The sequence below is a fragment of the Colias philodice genome, chromosome 10 (assembly GCF_061535455.1).
Source record: "Colias philodice isolate Cphi_HAF_F1 chromosome 10, ilColPhil1 Martin Lab GWU primary, whole genome shotgun sequence".
Taxonomy (NCBI): domain Eukaryota; kingdom Metazoa; phylum Arthropoda; class Insecta; order Lepidoptera; family Pieridae; genus Colias; species Colias philodice.
Window position 1 is genome coordinate 8,708,028 of NC_143095.1, and position 20,084 is coordinate 8,728,111.

At 31.6% G+C, this 20,084-nt stretch overlaps 2 protein-coding genes and 1 long non-coding RNA gene across 3 annotated transcripts in view; all 3 read left to right on the forward strand.

Moving 5' to 3' along the window:
* The window catches only part of LOC149485333 (uncharacterized), a 316,030-nt gene that overhangs the window by 261,028 nt on the left and 34,918 nt on the right, over positions 1-20,084 (forward strand). The window lies entirely within an intron of this gene.
* On the forward strand, positions 159-6,432 carry LOC149485345 (uncharacterized). The gene is made up of 2 exons (XM_089699619.1): positions 159-398; positions 5,974-6,432. The coding sequence occupies exons 1-2, from the start codon at positions 222-224 to the stop codon at positions 6,124-6,126; spliced, it is 330 nt and encodes a 109-aa protein (XP_089555745.1). The 5' UTR covers positions 159-221; the 3' UTR covers positions 6,127-6,432.
* LOC149485346 (uncharacterized) overlaps positions 6,847-20,084 on the forward strand; it is a 48,156-nt gene continuing 34,918 nt past the window's right edge. Inside the window, exon 1 of the mRNA XM_089700205.1 lies at positions 6,847-7,215. Within this exon, the coding sequence (XP_089556331.1) occupies positions 7,145-7,215 (71 nt within the window). The 5' untranslated portion in view covers positions 6,847-7,144. The remainder of the gene's footprint in view (positions 7,216-20,084) is intronic.

Consider the following 20,084-nt stretch of genomic DNA (forward strand, 5'->3'; position numbering starts at 1 on the left):
CAACTATTAATGTTGCAAACTACACGCATACAGAACGAACTTTTCAAATAAAATATGAAACATTTCGTGTTATGTTGACCTCCCCTGAGTCATCAATAATTTCTAATGACATTGAATTGATGGGAAATGGGTCATCGTTTACCACTGTTCCATACACCTCTCACACGAATACGTGTGCAGTACCTAATTAAATTTTATTTTATTAGCTAAAATACATAAAAATGAAGCACCAAGAAGTAGGTGTAGATTATTGGGCCATGCTAAAAACTATGTTTGCATATGGAGCTCTGACAGGTCTTTGTTGGATAATGTTAAGGCTTTTCCACGCTGTGTTCACGCTGCCGAGGCGACTGCGGTCACAACAGAATGATATCCAGAACTCTTTGAAAGAGCTTCAGGTATGGTTACTTATAAATATTCGAATCTAATTATCTGAATTTCTTCTGATTCTTCAATCTTCATCTATCGGAAATATTTGGAGAGAAGGACGAATGGTTTGAACTAGATTTATCATAGGTAATAATTAAAAATACAATGGTTTTTGTTTTCGTTAAAATTAAATCCTACCAACAAGTGACATAGTATCTCTTGATCTCACAATGTAGGTATCTAATAAAATAATTAAGATAATTTATTTATTAACCCAACGAGCTCCTTTGCCCACGATAACAAATAAAAAAAATGTGTGCGTGTACTAGTGTACACACGTAAGAAGTGAAACTTCTGTATGACCTTATTTTTTCAAAAAATAATTTACTATATGCAACTACAGAAATACGTCGAATTACGCGTGGTAGGGCTAAGAAAAAGATGGCGCGTAACGGAAAAATGTCACGTGCTACGAAAAAATGTTACACTAAATTTTTTTCCAACCCCGATAAAGAAGTTTCACTATAAAAACGAATTTCATAAAAATGCTGTCCTTCTCTTCTATAATAGAGTTGTTTATTTTTAATCTTTTCTTTTCTTAGTCTTCAGAATAGATATATTAGGCCAGTGGAAATTAACATTAAATTCGCAAAGCACGATGTAGATTTGAATTTTTGGTATGTTGTTTGGATCAGTTAGGGTGATGTAAATCGAAATTTGCAACTTCGAAAAAGTTGTGCTCGCTGCGCACCACGTGATAAACTGCGAAAATTTTGGACTTTTTTCACTTTTTGCTCTAAAAGTCATAAACTATGCGTTTCCGACAAGTATGATTCAGTACATAAATTAAGGTTATTAAATTTGCAACAATTTAAGCCTAACCGCAGCTCTCTAAACCTTATAACGACTAAACTGTGGCCATTCGAAGATGGTTCATTTTTCCGGAAATATTGAAATTTTTAGTTTTGCTCCCGTTTGAAGCAAAATATTGGCAAAAACCGCTCGTTCCATGAGAAGTTCGTATAATAAAGTTGTAGTGCATTTAATTTTCTTTCATAAGAGCATAGAACAAAGTCTGTGAGACAAATATTTCACACACAATATCTGAAAAACAAAAAGAAGGTAGAAATAGATTTTTAAAGAATTGAAACTGAGAGCATATAAAATCATAAAAAGAATAATACTTTTTTATTTGCAGGATAGGTAATTAACAAAATTACAAAATTTGGGAAAGTAGGAAAAAAGATTATACGCAAATAATAAACTGCGAAAATTTTGGACTTTTTTCACTTTTTGCTCCTAAAGTCATAAACTATGCGTTTCCGACAAGTATCATTCAGTACATAAATTAAGGTTATTAAATTTGCAACAATTTAAGCCTAATTAAAGCTCTCTAAATCTTATAGCGACTAAACTGTGGCCATTCGAAGATGGTTCATTTTTCCCGAAATATTGAAATTTTTAGTTTTGCTCCCGTTTGAAGCAAAATATTGGCAAAAACCGCTCGTTATATGAGAAGGTCGTATAATAAAGTTGTAGTGCATTTAATTTTCTTTCATTAGAGCATAGAACAAAGTCTGTGAGACAAATAGTTCACTCACAATATCTGAAAAACAAAAAGAAGGTAGAAATAGATTTTTAAAGAATTGAAACTGAGGGCATATAAAATCATAAAAAGGATAATACTTTTTCATTTGCAGTATAGGTAATTAACAAAATTACAAAGCTAATTAAATTTGCAACAATTTAAGCCAAACCGCAGCTCTCTAAACCTTATAAAAACTAAGCAGTGGCCTTTCAAAGATAGTCAGTTTTTCCCGAAAATTTCAAATTTTTGGTTTTGCTCCCGTTTGAACCAAAATATTGGCAAAAACCGCTCGTTCTATGAGAAAGTCGTATAATAAAGTTGTAGTGCATTTAATTTTCTTTCATTAGAGCATAGAACAAAGTCTGTGAGACAAATAGTTCACTCACAATATCTGAAAAACAAAAAGAAGGTAGAAATAGATTTTTAAAGAATTGAAACTGAGGGCATATAAAATCATAAAAAGGATAATACTTTTTCATTTGCAGGATAGGTAATTAACAAAATTAAATTTTCTACAACTTTATTTTATGACCTTCTCATAGAACGAGCGGTTTTGCCAATATTTTGGTTCAAACGGGAGCAAAACTAAAAATTTGAAAATTTCGGGAAAAACTGACTATCTTTGAAAGGCCACAGCTTAGTTGTTATAAGGTTTAGAGAGCTGCGGTTAGGCTTAAATTGTTGCAAATTTAATTATCTTTGTAATTTTATTAATTACCTATCCTGCAAATGAAAAAGTATTATCCTTTTTATGATTTTGTATGCCCTCAGTTTCAATTCTTTAAAAATCTATTTCTACCTTCTTTTTGTTTTTCAGATATTGTGAGTGAACTATTTGTCTCACAGACTTTGTTCTATGCTCTAATGAAAGAAAATTAAATGCACTACAACTTTATTATACGACTTTCTCATAGAACGAGCGGTTTTTGCCAATATTTTGGTTCAAACGGGAGCAAAACTAAAAATTTGAAATTTTCGGGAAAAACTGACTATCTTTGAAAGGCCACAGCTTAGTCGTTATAAGGTTTAGAGAGCTGCGGTTAGGCTTAAATTGTTGCAAATTTAATAACCTTAATTTATGTACTGAATCATACTTGTCGGAAACGCATAGTTTATGACTTTTAGAGCAAAAAGTGAAAAAAGTCCAAAATTTTCGCAGTTTATCACGTGGTGCGCCGCAAGCACAAGTTTTTCGAAGTTGCAAATTGGGATTTACATCACCCTAACTGATCCAAACAACATACCAAAAATTCAAATCTACATCGTGCTTTGCGAATTTAGGGTTTTTTAGTGTCGATTTCTACTGGCCTATATACCATCTATCGGTATTATAATCCTAACCTTAGAATACATATAATATACAGGGTGTAATCGTTAAGTGTGCACAAGCGATTATTCCGTAACTATTGCAGATATCAAAAAACTTTAAACTGATATCGAAAGTACTTAACCTAATGAGTAAAATGGCCATAATAAATTTTTAAAAATAAAACGAGAAATAACCAAAAATGTTACATTAAACGCTCCCATACAATTTATTTCCCATACATTTTGTATTCATAGTAGATTTTCGAAGTGACGTCCTTATTGTGCAATACAATGAGGAGGTCTATTTACAGTTTCTAAATGAACTTCCCTCCAAATTTGCGAAGTAATTAAAGCAGAAAACCAAAAAAAACAAAAAAAAAGCTAAAATCTTTCATATTAAATGTATAGGTTGATCCAAAAGTAATGATAATTGGGTATTTCCTGTGCACATAAAAATATAAAATAAATGTTTTATGCTTGCTCATGTAATCACTAAGTTATCACAAAAAAATTATATCTACAGGCCACGTTTCCAAGTATTAACATTAATTTTAATGTGAACAGTGCGAGCCAGAATGTTTCCCGACGAAAAGAAGAAACAACGATTCGACATTTAGAGGGTGAATTTCTAAATTTTTAATGAGATCAGGATAATTTTTTGTCACGATTTGTGACCATGGGCGTTACCTGGGTTCACCATGTTTATGCTGAAACCAAGAAACAATCAATGGCCTGGATGCGAGCTTCCAAAGTGACGGTGAAGATTTTCAAAGTGAAAATTAGTGGGATAGATTAAAGCCGTAGTTTTTTGGGACGCTGAAGAAATGTGGAATATTTTAAGAAGGTAGCCACTACTACACAGGGCTCTTACTAGTTACTACACAGACCAAATTAAAAGATTGCGGGTAGGTGAGTAAGAAAAAGAGACATGGCAAACTTCAGTCTTGAATGTTGGTTCACCTAGACAACGCACCAGATCACAAAGCGTCAGTTGCGATGGCTGCCAATCAAAAATCGGCATTGAAAATGCTTGAACACCCACCCTGTTTGTAAGATCTAGCTCCTAGTTAATTCTATCTCTTACCTCGGCACAAGAAACACCGTCGATACAAGAAATTTTAAGACGACAGCGAAGTGATGGCCGATTTTGAGGGGTTTTTGTAGATGAAGTCAAAGTTTTTTTTTTCTAAGTTAAGGAAAAAAAATATCGAAGTATATTATCTAGTTAGAAGACTATCTAGAGAAATACATAATTATTTTAACTGTTATGACCTTGTTTAATATTGATTATCATTACTTTTGGATCAACCCATGTACATGGGATATTCATATCTCATTACTCATACTAAATGTATGGGAGGGTTTAAAGTTAATTTTTTAGATATTTCTCGTATTATTTTTTAAAATTTATTATGGCCATTTTACTCATTAGGTTAAGTACTTTCGATATCAGTTTAAAGTTTTTTGATATCTGTAATAGTTACGGAATAATCGCCTGTGCACACTTAACGATTACACCCTGTATAAACTGACTATTTATTATGTATTCTAAGGTCGTAACAAATAGCAAGTTATAATAAGATAAAACTTATTTAAATTTGTTACACAAGGCATATGAAGTTATTTCAAGTCATACTACAGTTATATGTAAACTAGGTACTTAGTACTACATGATTTATTTTTAGTATGTTTCATTCAATCTCTACAAACACCAATAATTCACCCCGGATTTTTTATTCTATTCTTATAACGTACCTTATGTACTTTTGCTCAATATGCCGAATGTAAGTAATGTGAGTTACGAAAAAACGTTATACTATTGATAGTCTATGATGTACCCTAAGTTATTATAAGGTACACAGTAAATTCCTATCAAAATGTTGAAGGAATGTTTTGCAAATGTCAAAACGTCTGCATTGCAGTTCAAGACTTATTATAATATCGTGTCTACAATGTTATCAGTATCTTATCATTAATTTCTAGAACCCTCTGTAGATATTTTCGTTAATTATTTATAATTATTTGTAACTAGCGGTCCGCCCCGGCTTCGCCCGTGGTACATGTTTACGTTTTCTCTACATAAGAACCATCCTCGTACTTCAAATAATATAATAAAAAAAGAATTATCGAAATCGGTTCAGCCGTTCTCGAGTTATGCGCTTACCAACACATTTTGCGATTCATTTTTATATATAAGATGTGTTACTCTTATGAACTACGGGAGATAATATCTACCCAATTCCTTATATCTTCCTATAGATACAGCTTTCAGGTACCTACGTAACAAAAAATTATAGAGTTTACGTACATTTACAAATATCAAAAGAATGTAACGGTTCCTTGTTAAAAAAACCTTTTGAAGTATAAGTAAGCTAAGTAGAGCAATTATTTAAAAATAACAACATTTCATTCAAGTAGCTATTCAATAGATACGCTTATCGTCTGTGTATACAACTAACATACATCTGATAGTTGAATATAAGTAGGTGACAATAAATGCAATCCTATATATTATATGCATTGTAATTCGCAATACCATAAGAATAACTCTACAATAACATGTATCGTGTTACAGTAAACATAATTTAGTATTTTATTGCTATAATAGATCAGATTTATATTACCTTTAGGCTTTAATAACTATACGAGATTATTTTGTTATGCCTAAATTGCCTTTTGTAAAATCACCTTATCCACTATTATTTCAGAAACGGTTTCCAGACCTCAATATTACAGAGGAAGACTTGCGAAATGCTGAGAAAGAACTCGACGAACTAATTAAAGAAGACAATGATAAGAAAGAAGCAATAAACGAAAAGGAAGCTCTAGAGGAAACACAAGAAAATAAAAAAGATATCTAATATCAACAGACTATTTGAAGTTTGTACCTAATTAGTTTTTTGCACTTAAAAGAATAATATTGTACAACGTATTGTAAACGAAATAAGACTTCTTTGCATTATGAAATAAAGTTATAACTAAAGTAAATAAACTGATAAAACGTAATGATAAATTGTAAACAATAAATAGCTTCCTTGTGTTTGAAACGAGATAATGTAGAGCTGCAACATAAAGAGCTCAGTAGCAAACTGAGTATAAAAGAATTACAATAAACAAATGATATGAAATACGTTTTTATCAAATAATTCATTGACGACCTTGCCTTGTGGTCGATATTATGACCTATATAATATATTATCAGTAATTTTTATAGAATGTTTTTTTTTTAATATACAACATTATTTAGGTAACAATTTATTGCAGTAGGTAGATGACATCATTGTGGCATAAATACAATTGAACGGCCTCATATCATCGTTAGGGACGTAAGACGGTAAGGAAATAATACATTTACATGCACAAACTAGACCAAATTCGATAACGAACGGTACATTTAATTATAGCTTCCACTTAGAAGGTGATATCAGAACTAATAGGGTCATCATACTTTGCTCTTTGTTCCGATAAAAGTTCCCGTGGCGAAGTTTTGACTACTGAAAATAGAGATGGCGTTGTGAACACATGAAGCTCGCGAAACCGGCCCGCGGCAAGCACCGGGAGCTTTCACCCCGAGCTTTAACTTTATTGATCGGCCCATTCACAAGACTACAAACGTAAATAATTTTATAAGCCGTTTTCGGCGTTTTATTTATTCGTAAACGTGCTGCAATGAACGTGCCGTTGCAACGTCGTGTCGATAGTTTATAGATAGCTGCTATCTCTGTATAAACAACGCAAAACAATAGCAATCAGTTGTTGAAACGTATCGTTATGTGTCAGGCGTGTCGTGCTCAATTAAACGTAATGTGCGATAACTGGTAATTATCCATGAGAGAAGTTAGCGCTGTTTTGTTGTCGGGAACGTGTTAAGCTGCGAAGATGACCAGGTCGAGCTACAGACCGCTGGTGCCGCGCTCGTCTAACAACTCCCTAGAGAACCGGGATATAGGGTGAGTTTAGATCGATTTCAAGTCTCTATGGAATAAATTATAATAAAATTCTACAATCCTTTCCGTGAATATTTTGCTGCTAATGCGTAATTTGAAACGCCACGTATATATTTCAAATATTCGTAACTTTGTATGTTACCTAATAGAAGTACATATTGTGATATAATTTAAACACAAGTGTCTTTAAAATAGAATATTGAACCAAGTTAATAATGACTAAACCTATTATATTTTTTTACGTGACACAAAAACATTAATGCAATAGTAATATTCATATACAATACTTATTTTACCATTCCATATATCGAGTTATCGTTTTGGACCGTGAGAAATTCTATAACCATTTTCTTTGCTGATACCACTGATAAAAATTTTCGCTATCGCATATTATTTGTGAGAAAAGCGTACCTACTTTGGAATCCAAACTCCAAGTACGTATTGGTGTTGTAACTAGGAGCAAATATAATGACGAAAATTTTAATACTACCTACGGATAGAGATAATATGTATATATATACTTTCTCAAGGAATACTACCATCCCTATGTTATAGTTAAATACAGATAAACAAAAGCGCGATGAATTAAAATATAAAATATAAATTACTACAATTAGAACAAACGTGTTGACAACACTCAATGTAACAAACATGTAGGTACTTACATGTAATGTAATACTACATAGAATGACATTTTTATAAATATTTTATGACGCACTTATAACGTAATATTTAATACAAAGTTAATGAGTAGAAACAGGATTATATCTTCTAAGACTTTGTCAATGCTCTTTTACTCACGTAATATATTAGCCTATAATAGGTTTAATTAAGTAAGTACATGTACTTGAGAATATTTTTTTAAATAGACATTATGGCCATCCCGTAAGAATTTATACTTAGGCATTGCCATGCCTACTATTATAATATAGATATCAATTATTAAAGAAAAATCATCGTAGTTAACTGGAAAAAAACAAATTATACCATCCTAATAGGTAAGTACGTACATGATCATTTTCAACCGAAATTGACGAGAAACAATTAACTATTGATGATACAAAATACCAATTTGATTAACGATACTATTAATACCTTGTAGAGTTTGTAATTTAATAAACAGTAAATATAAATTAATATATAGATCTTATTCTAATCACAATTTATTAGTGCCAAGGTAAATACAGAGCGAATAAATGGTATCAGAAGCCTTATCGTATCAGCAAATACAATTCGATCAACACTTGGCTATGTACTTTACGTATGTATAGAATAGGTATATATAGAATCACGTGTATTGGTAACATCAGAAGGTTGCTAAGGTAACCTTGATTAATTATTATTACACATTTACTACCGTGTACTTTTACATATGTATGAAAAAGTGACATAACATATGTAGGTGAGTTAGGAAAACGCAAGCTTGTTTTGTACGGTAACAATCCATACTAATATTATAAATGCGAAAGTAACTCTGTCTGTCTGTCTGTTACTCAATCACGCCTTAACTACTGAACCAATTTGCATGAAATTCGGTATAGAGATATTTTGATACCCGAGAAAGGACATAGGATAGGTTTTATCCCGGAAATCCTACGGGAACGGGTTTTTCTTTGAAAACGCGGGCGAAGCCGTGGGCGGAAAGCTAGTTTCATATAAATTCAAGTTGACAAAATTATAGAGAAAAAGCATCAACGCAAAAATTTTAACACACAAAGCAATTAAGTATTATAGACGTTCATACAATACAATATCATCACTCCGATTTCCTTGCTTTTATAATATTATCTCTACATAGAGCATGGTATTGAGCAGAATATTTTGAAAATTTGAAACGTGTAGGTAATATTCGTGTTAATTTATTATAAAGACTCTATGATAAAACGAAGATAAATATACATTTGTAAGAAATCAAATGTAGCTTATGAGTAATTGCAAGAATCATGAAAACGTCTTCAAGTTTTCAGAACCGTTTAAAATTTTATAAATATGAACGACGAAAAACATCAAACACAAGCAATCAAAAAAGTGTGTAGGTACCAGTAGGTACACTCCTTGAGTTAAATGGTTTTCTTTGAAGTATAAATTACCTTAAAACCAAATAATTTTCCATCATCTTTAAATAAATAATGGTGATTATTAAATAAATTGTTTGATACCGATAAAGCAGCTACGATTTATAGCAGCAGCTTCTGGAACTCTGCCAAAAGGTAGTATGTTTTCGTTTAAGCTCAGGTCATGGCTACTACAGCTTCTACAATCGATATGCACTATCTACCTTACGATTTTATTTATTCTTTAGTAGACCGTACATATTGTAAGGAATAATTTGAAACTTTTTTTACAATTGAGGATTATAGGAGTGGAGCTAAGATACTACGAAGGTGAATTTCAACTCTCATCGACGTAGAGTAATTGAAAAAACTCAATCGAAAATCTTGTTCCTTTATGTAGGTAGTAGTTTATATAGTATTATTTCCATTCTAAATGGTTGGTTACCAAGATGTCCATCTTATCTAAATACATACAGACATAATACATAATCATTAGAGATTCAGTATCTAATTACGTACTTTGAGAGATATTTATTATAAGCCTCTTGTCTTTCAGCCACGTGATCGTAAATCGTAGCTTACAAATAAAGTACCTAAACCCACGTAACAATTTTTTTTTTTTTTTTTTTTTTTGTGGTGTCTCTCAATGTTAGCCAGAAGGGCTTCTACATTTTAACGCGGACGCGGGGGTGAACTGAAGGTTCACCCTGGTAGCGACATGCACAAGGGCGTCCCCCCTTGACGGGGACCACGAACCTCGGCTTGAGCTGTCGCTTGAGTGGAGGAGGCCAGAAGGGCCCTAATCGGACGGGACACGTAACAATTAGACTAAAATACTCTGCTAGTTCTCTTATTAGATTTAAATGCCATCGTGCGTCCATTGCATTTACCATTATATAAGTTAAATTGAATTACGCATTTGCTGCCTTCCTGTTAGACAAGTACCTAAAGGAGAAAGTTACACGGAACTAAGAGTATTGCATCGAGTCTAAGATCCAATCACTTCTGGACTTAGTATCTGTCTCTTGATGGTGATATACTTATAGTTGTTTACATAAGCACTATTAGTGTAGGAGTGATGTCGAAATTATAATATGGTCTGGATTTGCTGCGTAGGTATACAAAGTTCTACGATCTGTCTACAAACGGCCTATCATAGTAGGTCGACATCTCATGAATAAACAAAGTAATTCAACGCTGGTATCATTTATGCATTAGGTACATAATTCATTGTATACAAACGAGGAAAGTTTTGTGAAAAAACCGCACTCATAAGACTTTTTCGACCCTCTGTATAAAATTACTTATCTGAAGTTTTTTGTCACTTCTATTTTAACTACAGAGATTTGTATAAGTTTATATGGGCCAACAAAACTCGATAAAGACCAGAAGAATGTTTGTTTGAAAATATGTTTCGCTAATCGGAATTATTTGCACAAACGAAATCTTAATAATTGTAATAATCTTAATAAAGAGAGAAAGTTAATCTCGATAACCGTAAATAAGATTGTCATTTAGGTATTATCCAAGCTTATCCAGATTATTAACGGGATTTGTGTTTGAAGAAACGTGGGCGATTGCTGTCAATTACCTAGAAATCTAGTATCTACGTTTGCAAGCTATCCACTGACAACTAATTAAAGGAATATTTGTTCTAATATCATATAATAATACAGCATCATTTTTTGTAAAAGGTGTATCTAAGAAAGAATTCAAGATATTAATTTAAATGTAATAAAAATAAATAAATGAACTCTAATTTTATCTATAATAATTTATTATGTTATGAGATGAAGAATATTTTGCCATTTAACATTATAGTACGATAAAGTTTTTCTGAAAGTAGGTATAACAACTCAAAATGTTGGATGCCATAACTGCAGACTGCGACGATTCTTTATTTGTAGGTACTGAAAATAGCTCTTAGGGCTTGGTTAATGTTATGAGCAATGTTAAAAGATAACGGAGGCAAACTGTAAAACGCACTAATTGTAGAGTGTGGTAGCACGCAACAAACACGTGTCTTCGAAAGAGTATGTGTATGAAGTATGAACTACCTATGTAAATTAAAATAGGCATGTATGTATGAACTACAAAGTACGAACAAACCACAATAAAGATAAAGCAAGATAATATTCTTTATGCGTAAACAAATATTCCATGATTCTAAAACAAGAATTGCCTTTGTGTTTATTACTATTTATTAGGTTAGTTAATTATAGGAATAATGTCATTAAACGGTTATTTAATAGTAGTCGTTCACATACAGATCGGACCATATTTATACAAGTTTCAAGGCAATACTAGTTTGTAAATTGTCGTAATTATAAAATGCATAGGTTAAACTAAAATGCTCCGCTGGTAAACAAAAAATAATGAATTCAATCTATTTTTTAAATAAAATGTTTTTAGGGAATATATATACTTCTCTCCTGACCACCAGGCTCCTGCCTGGCATGGACGAAAAACCTGTGGAAAAAAAAACATTTTGTCTGTCTGCCAGTCTGATAATGCCGAATAATCTTCAAAATACTGAATTGATTTCCACGGGAAATATAAAAGTTTTAAGAAATTACTTTGTATTATAGAACACTAAATTACGAAACGAAATGGTTATTACTTATTAATATCATTAGACTTTGAACTTCAATCTACAAAAATTGGCTCGATTTTAATTTATAATTATTATGAAACTATGACGTAGGTATGTAGTATAAATAATTATAATGATTATATACAATTTCGTGCCAAAATACACCAATGTTTATAATGCATTACTAGAACGCATTTATAAACATAAACTTAATTTGGTTCGTGTCCAATTTGTCACTTAGGGAGCAATTGAGTATCAGTATTAGTAATGACAAGTGCTGACCTATATATTCATACAACAACTGCAGTATGTAATCAATTTGAAGTAAGTTCCAATTAAAGGTAAATTTGTTCGATCTCCTAACTAATTTTTATCCCGCTTATACTATAAAAATACATTAAAAGTTTGTCTGTGATCCATTAATCATATTCTAATTTCTAATTGTTTCTCATTACACAAAAACATTTCCGCGAATTTGATGTATATAGTGCATTGGGGGAATTTCGAATGAGGGGTAATTTCGGAAGATTGTGAATACCACTTCAGAGCATCGCTTTATCGTAAGTATCGTGAAGTAAGGGCATGAAGATATATAGGTTTGATATTATTAGCATACATATTTGCTTAATCTATCACTAAATACTTATTAATTGAACTTATACGTATTTACCCCGTGGCCGGAATTACCCCGGAATTACCCCAATACACCTTACTACATAATAGTCTAGGACCTAGGTTAGGATAAACTATTGACCCTTACACTACGAGAGTAAAACCGCTACTCGAAGCTATTTATTATTTGCAATAATTTAAGCGGTCATAAGCCTCGCTAGTCACATGTGTAGTACATAAATGGTAGGTACACTGATAAGATAACGTCTCGCAGAATTCTCGTGTAATAACAAGTCATATTATTTTAAGTATAATCATTCATTGTAAATAATCCATATAAAGATAGAAGCATCTCAATTCTTAGGTAGGTAACATTAGTCCATCTTTGGTGAAAGGAGCTTCATTACTAAATCTTTATTCCATTTATTCAAAGACGAGCGAAAATTTATTCCAGTTCATTTTTATAGGTCACTGCATTTGTTTACGAAGTTCGCAGAATGAAAACTTTAAAAACGTTTCAAGACCAAATTATACGAAAAAATGTTTACACAATTCTCACCTAATTCTATAATTTGCTCTAGCAAGAAAAATACAAGGGCAGCGGAAAATTATTAAGACTATAAAAGTTTTTGAATTTAGTCCAGAAAAAATATCATAATTTGATTAGTTTCTTTTTTGCAACTAACCGTCTCATATATTTAAGTACACCATTATCATAATATGTATATAACAATAAATGGTAAATGAATCACTTTATTTTGTTAGTGCTACAATAATGTGATTATCTTTATTGAAGTATTTGCACTTTGCAGTAACCATTAACGCAACAAAAAGAATGTCAAAAAGATTGCAGTTTGTAGATACTTAGACATGAATTTTAATGATGTAATTATCTATTTCAGTATTTTCACGATAGGTATGCAAAATATCTAATTTTTGTATTCAAAAGTCGATCAGACTTTTGTCCTCCATGTAATTTTAGCATTCTATTATGTAGGATCGCCAAGATATCGAAATTCGACCTTCTGATATTAACTTACACCTGCGTTCCACTAAACGTATCATGATGATACATTCATACAAGGAAATGCTTTGTAATACGAAAACAAAAATTATATTATCGTGATTGGCGGCACGTGGAAGGAATACTCTACAATACGTATGAGAAGTCGGCCCTGCATTATTAAATCGTAAATATAAACTGTTAACTTAAATGTCATGTAGCCCGTAGATAATGATATTGTAAGGCTATGGAAACAAAAAAATCAAGAAGTAAGACGGTAGCCAATTCCATCATGATCATTGAGACAACGCATTTTTATAATTAAGGACTTAATAAAATAAAGTAAGGTTTAGTACAGCTGTAATTTTCGGATAGTTTTTTATATGTTTTATTTTCTAAAGTAAAATCCTTGCTAAAAAAAATACGCCTATGCAAGTGCACACCAGCTTACCATAAGGCGACTTTGCCGACTCCGCCATATAGATTAGTTGCTCGGGGCAAATTTACGTAAAAGTTGTAAATAATATTATCTACCTTTTTTTTTTTTTTTTTTTTTTTTTTTAAAAAAATTATCTACCTACATTGTAATTATCACTAAAACTCAATTATTACATTTCCATATCCAAAAGTACAAAGTTTTGCACGATATAATTAAAGAAACAGTTATACGGTATAGTACGTGTTTTAAGTTATTTTCCTTTTCATTTTTAACATCTATAGCTTTTCAGTTAGAAGCTACGACGTTGCTAAAGCGTACATATATTATTTTCCCAGAGGTCATTTATTCATCCGACGTTTTCCGAGATACTTCATTGTGTCGATTTGACACAAAAAGGTATTCGATATTGTGAGCATACACCTTAAGTACCTACAGTATAGAGAAGTCAAGGCTGCGAGATATTGACAGATTAGCTTTCGCTATCGCTTGACTCTGTTTATTATTAAGATTGGAGACAAAAGAAGAAATATATATTATGGAAGACTCTTGCCTTAAGAATCTTTTGTATATTTAGTATTATGTTATCCTGTCAACCTACTTGTATAAGAAGTTAGAGCCTAAGTAGATTGAAAGTTTGATATGAGGAAGCTTACATTCTTGGATAATATGATGTTTCTTGGATGTTGGTGTCTGGTGACTCAAGTTTATAGTACAGGTATAGCTCATTTCAACGACTCAAACTAAAACAAGCTAAATATCATGGTAATAGTTCTTACTTTAAATAATAAAACAGTTTGATGACTATAAATTCTATGTAAAAATCAGAAACATGAAGTCAATATTTAGATAGCATTCAGAAATATAAGATAAGTCATTCCATGTATTAACCTGGAAAACGAAATCAGTGATTTTTCCGCGAAAGCTGATTTCAGTTTACGTGACATCAGTCCAGTTTGGCTCCGGACCAAGTACCTATAATTCTAAAAGATACAAGAGTTTCCTGTATTGTAAATAAACCATATTACGCGTTATTGAACCAATTTATTTATTCGTGTTTGTCCCGTTATACGTAAAGAAAATAACAACGAATACGTTTCCGGGCAATTGTTACTGAATTATTTTTAAAAGGAAAATGTTTAGATAAAACAAAGACACAATAAACTTAATCATCATTAGCTGAAATTATATTTGGATAGATCTATTTTATATCTGTAATACTTACTTCTAATATATTTTACACATTACAAGAACTTTCAATGTTTCAATAATATGATTAACGCACTAGCCTCTAACACTGTAATTTTTTATTTTATTCATCCTGTTAATGTTTACAGGGAAGACGCTATAGTGTAAACCACTTCTCTAACAATTTTATGCCTTTGTTTTGATTACCAAAGTGATGCATTAGCACACGAGTTAATCAAACGTAAACATCATTTCTTCGATAACGATGTTAAGATTTCAATAAAAACTGTTAAAAAGAGCGGTTTTTGTTTTATATTATCAGATAAATTGTTGTTGGTAACAAATATTGGCAGATAATTATAAGGTTGTGATGGTGTAGAATTTTATAGATACCAGCTAGGTGTTAAATACTCTTTGTTCACAAAACTAAGCTTACTAATAAAGTTTCATTGTAGGTAACAGAAAATTATCAGTTATCTTTTTCGACCGTACACCTTTATAATCTTGATAATGATCACAAGATGAAATCATTCCAGACTTTTATGGCTTTTATTGCCTAATTTTACACAATAGTCGTATGCGGTAGATATGGTATAATGTAGTACAAATACGTTTATTACCTACTTTATACATAGCTATAAAATAACACTAACCATTGATTTATTAAATATCTTTCACCTACCTCGAGCTCGTTAAAGGTTTTGAAGGAACTTGGTATAAACTTTAGGAAAAAGATGGGCATGATGTTGTAATTTTACGGTAAGTATGTTATGTTGAAACTTTGGAAGGAACAAAAGACCGTGTTCAACCAATCCCTACACCGCCTCGTTACGTCACACATACGTAATCCCGGTTGATATTAATAGCAGCTGCTCACATGGCACCGCGGAGGTCATTCAACTTACCCATCTCAAATCAAAGTACTAAATATTTAGTATAATATTCATGCTGCTATGACGCGACGGGACTCCTGTAGTTACAGGAATGCAAATTGGGCAGTCATGTCCAAGGTGCGAATCGCGAATAAAATATTTACATAGTTGTGTAGAGACTTTGGCTTCTTTCAATATTGATTATAAAAACTGGGAGAAACTCGCTAATGATCGATCTGATTGGCGCAAACTTGTTTCCGAGGGCTGCAGATTTTGTGACGAAGCGTGGTTCAGAGTACTCGCAAGCAAAAGGATGAAACGTCACCAAGCCGAAAACGAACCTGTTCCAGCAAACTTCCCCTGTCCGACCTGCGGAAAAGTATGTCGATCTCGCATCGGATTGTTTGGACACCAAAAGCATTGCTCAGGCATAGCACCATAAACCGTCTGTAATAGACGTATAGGCCAATGAATGTGTAAAGACTGACGCGGACTTAGTAAACATAGTGTACGGTACATGACAATAATTGAGAAAAAAAGTTTTTCCAACATTGAATTTATTTCAAAATACGTAGATATAATGAAGCAACATATACAAGTATAGTATTATAATATCCCTGCTACCTATAAATACACGATAACTTTTTTCCTTTAGTAGTAGTTTTACCAACATTTTCAATTAATTCGTAGTAAATTAATAGTAAGTTATAAAAATATATAAATATAATAAAGGAATTAGCATATAATATGTAATTACTGAAATACGAATATTTCGTGACATTCTTATCATTACCAGTCTGGCAAGCTATCCTTACACGCGTGTAATTCTAATTTAAATTTGCGACAATAGTTATCGTGACATTAACATTCTTGATGTTAAGTCAATGTACAGTGCCACAAACTTATCTGACCCGGTGGCAAAAACTGGAACTACGTGCCGCCATTTTGAAATGTCACATTTTCACAGACTTTTCATACGGAATATTTTGTTTATATAAAAGAAAGCGACATCAGTGACACTGTCACCGGGTCAGATAAGTTTGTGGCACTATACCTACCTATTTAATAATACAATCGTGTAGAAAATCTACGTCACCTATTATTTGAGGAAAAATGGTTAACAATATACAAATGTTCGATAACCACCTAGGTAGATTTATCAAAATAACGCTATGATTCTTAAGTAAACATTTTTTGAGATTTTATAAACAAACATTTCACAACTGAAACTATATTTTTATCGCATTGATACTGCATCCTGCAATAAATAAAAGCTAACATGTGTAGGTGTAAACTATAGGACTCTATTTACACTTTTATATAGAGCACAATTATTTCTGGAGATTCGTTGCGCAAAGATATTGCGTCTCAGATTTATAAGTGGGGCATTTACTATGTCTATCCAAATGCCTTTATATTATGTTATATTATTAAAAACGGTACAGTTCCGCAGTTCGTAAGGTTAAGGAAAGCTAGATACATCCTTACTAAGTAACGTCTAACCTTTATTTCTTATCCCGGGTCAATCCTGGAGAAACCGGGGCTAGCAGCGAGACATACATAAAGTGATATTTGACTCTACGATTACTTCTTCTTTGCCTAATATCTATCACCACTGATGAACTCCGGGCCTGTGAAAGTTTCAACTTTCAAGAAAATCGTTAAAGAAATTACAGAGATTACTTACATGAAAAAAACGGACAGAAATTCAAAATTTTGTTAAAATTAAAAATGATATAACTTTTTAAATACTTTAAACATAATGGTATTTTGAATGTATGTAACGTATTTTGAGTGTGACTTTTCCTCGAATTTAACAAAATTGAAAATATATTTTGGTTAATTTAACCTTATCAATTATAATCATGAATTGTTTCGAAGCATAATACATATTTTATCGTAGATAACTATGTACAATGAACTTGGATGTGTTGTAAATTGCCGTCTTCCGTATTTCTTACTCGCCTATTATTTGTGTTAGTTTTAACATTACGCGATAAACATGAACATTATTTTCGTGTAATTATATACTAAATTAGGTTCAATTAGTAATTACTTAGAAACGGAACATGATTGATACAAAGTTTTACTTTACTAAATTACTTACAACCATTATATTTTATGCGGTAAAAGATATGAAAATGTTAGATAGCAGTGCGAACTGCCTTGACAGCTTATCAGTTTGTACTTTTAATCTATAAAAAATAAGTTGATAATATTAATTAATCCATTAATTAACTCGGCTTGTTAATTATGAAAATTTTAATAGGCGATTCGATTTAATTACTGCTGTAAAAATCAATGTTTGATATGGTATTTTTAGATAAAACATACAGTGCTGTCTAGTAGGTAATTATATTAAGAATAAGTGTGTAATTAAAAATCAAAATTGATTAAACTCTTAAGGATTAAAAAGTTAACTACTCATAGGCCATAGCTATAACAAAAACCAAAATATATATTCTGGTTTATTAACGAAAATCGATAAACCGATAACAAAAACAACCGTTACATGTTACTATTTAGTCACTTAATTTGTTGGTAGGCGTGTTATTAGTAACACAGTGATTCACGTGTCCTCAACCAAAAATTCCTAATATTCGACATCATTCATACTGATTCAGTTATCTATATTTAAACAACACCCACAGGCCGAAATATATTATAACTTCCTACTTTTAACTGGGAAGTGTTGGGAGAAGAGATGAAATTACAATTTAGTTGTTTTAACAACGAATAAATTGTATAGATGTTAAATGTTTATTTGTTTGTGTCAACACACAAACAACTTGCAATTATTGAAAACTTTTTTTTGAGCCAAAACAAAACAAAACACCTCAAATATTGGAGTTTATTATATGTACAATATTTTTAGTAGGCAATCGATACTCACTGTTCGTTATATTTTCATAATTTTTCCTCAATCATTTATTATCCATCATAATTATGTTAAATCTCTTCAATTCGTAATTGTTTACAGAACTAGGTATGTGATGAATGATACAACTTGAGATGTGCGTAAATGCACGCAAACATTACAATTATTTATTTTGGCGTAACAACATTTTGTACAAAAGGTCGTATAGTAAGTAAGTCGTTCTGTTTATTTTTGTATCGCTACCCGCTTAGTGGAAACAACAATCAATTAGATATTATAGGCGCTTCTTTCGAAAGCCAAGCGGATGTTTAAAATATGCTCTCTATCTAGAATTACGTGTTTATAAATTAATGGTACTCACAGCTTCTTTGAAATCTGTTTTTAATGTCTGAGACTTGTAAATAGTAATAACGAGGGCAAACGTATTCCAGTAAATAAATGAATACATTTTATTTGGATTTCAACAATTATTTTTATTATCCTCATTCTCATATCAGAAAGTATTTAGCTTAAAATAGAAGCAGTTTAAGAGGCATACATACCTATTTATAATAATCAATACATAATTATGTAGCAATATTGAATATCAATTGGTTTGATTATCGTAATATAAAAGAACTTCTTTAATGTTTTTTTACAAGTAGTATATGGTTATATACTTAACGTTGACAGTTCATAGCTTTATGGGATTAGTCACTAACTAATCCCATAAAAGACACCGTAAAAAGCGTCTGATGGGTTTACAGATAACCTCTTTTATAGGACTCTGAAACGCTATTGAAGGTGAAGAGCCTTTTAGCTTCAAGATACTTTGTACTTTGAGCCGTATTAACAGATTTTTAACCAACCGTTACCAGATGATTTATTAATCCTTTCTTTGTTCTATAGATTATTGATCTCAACTTCTAAGAGTCATTTATAAATACATGTAGCCCATGTAGGTAAAGTATATACAAATAAATAGTTATTTTTTTAAGAGTTGATAAATATGTATATCGTAAAGTATTTTGTCATAGTAGTAATAATGTACTATGTCCGGCGATTTTGGTAATAGTATATATAGTTTGGATGATACATAGCCTTGCTCAATAAATGGAATCTAACAGTGAAATAATTTTACAAATCGGACCTGGGGTTCCTGGGAATAGCGCGTTCAAGCACACTAACTCTTCAGCTTTATAATATTAGTATAGATAATATTATTTATGTAACTGACATAGGTAATGTAATATGATA

Coding starts and splice junctions, on each gene's coding strand:
- LOC149485345 (XM_089699619.1), top strand. CDS start 222: ATGAAGCACCAAGAAGTAGGTGTAGATTATTGGGCCATGCTAAAAACT. Junction 399..5,973: donor ACTCTTTGAAAGAGCTTCAG/GTATGGTTACTT, acceptor CTATTATTTCAG/AAACGGTTTCCAGACCTCAA.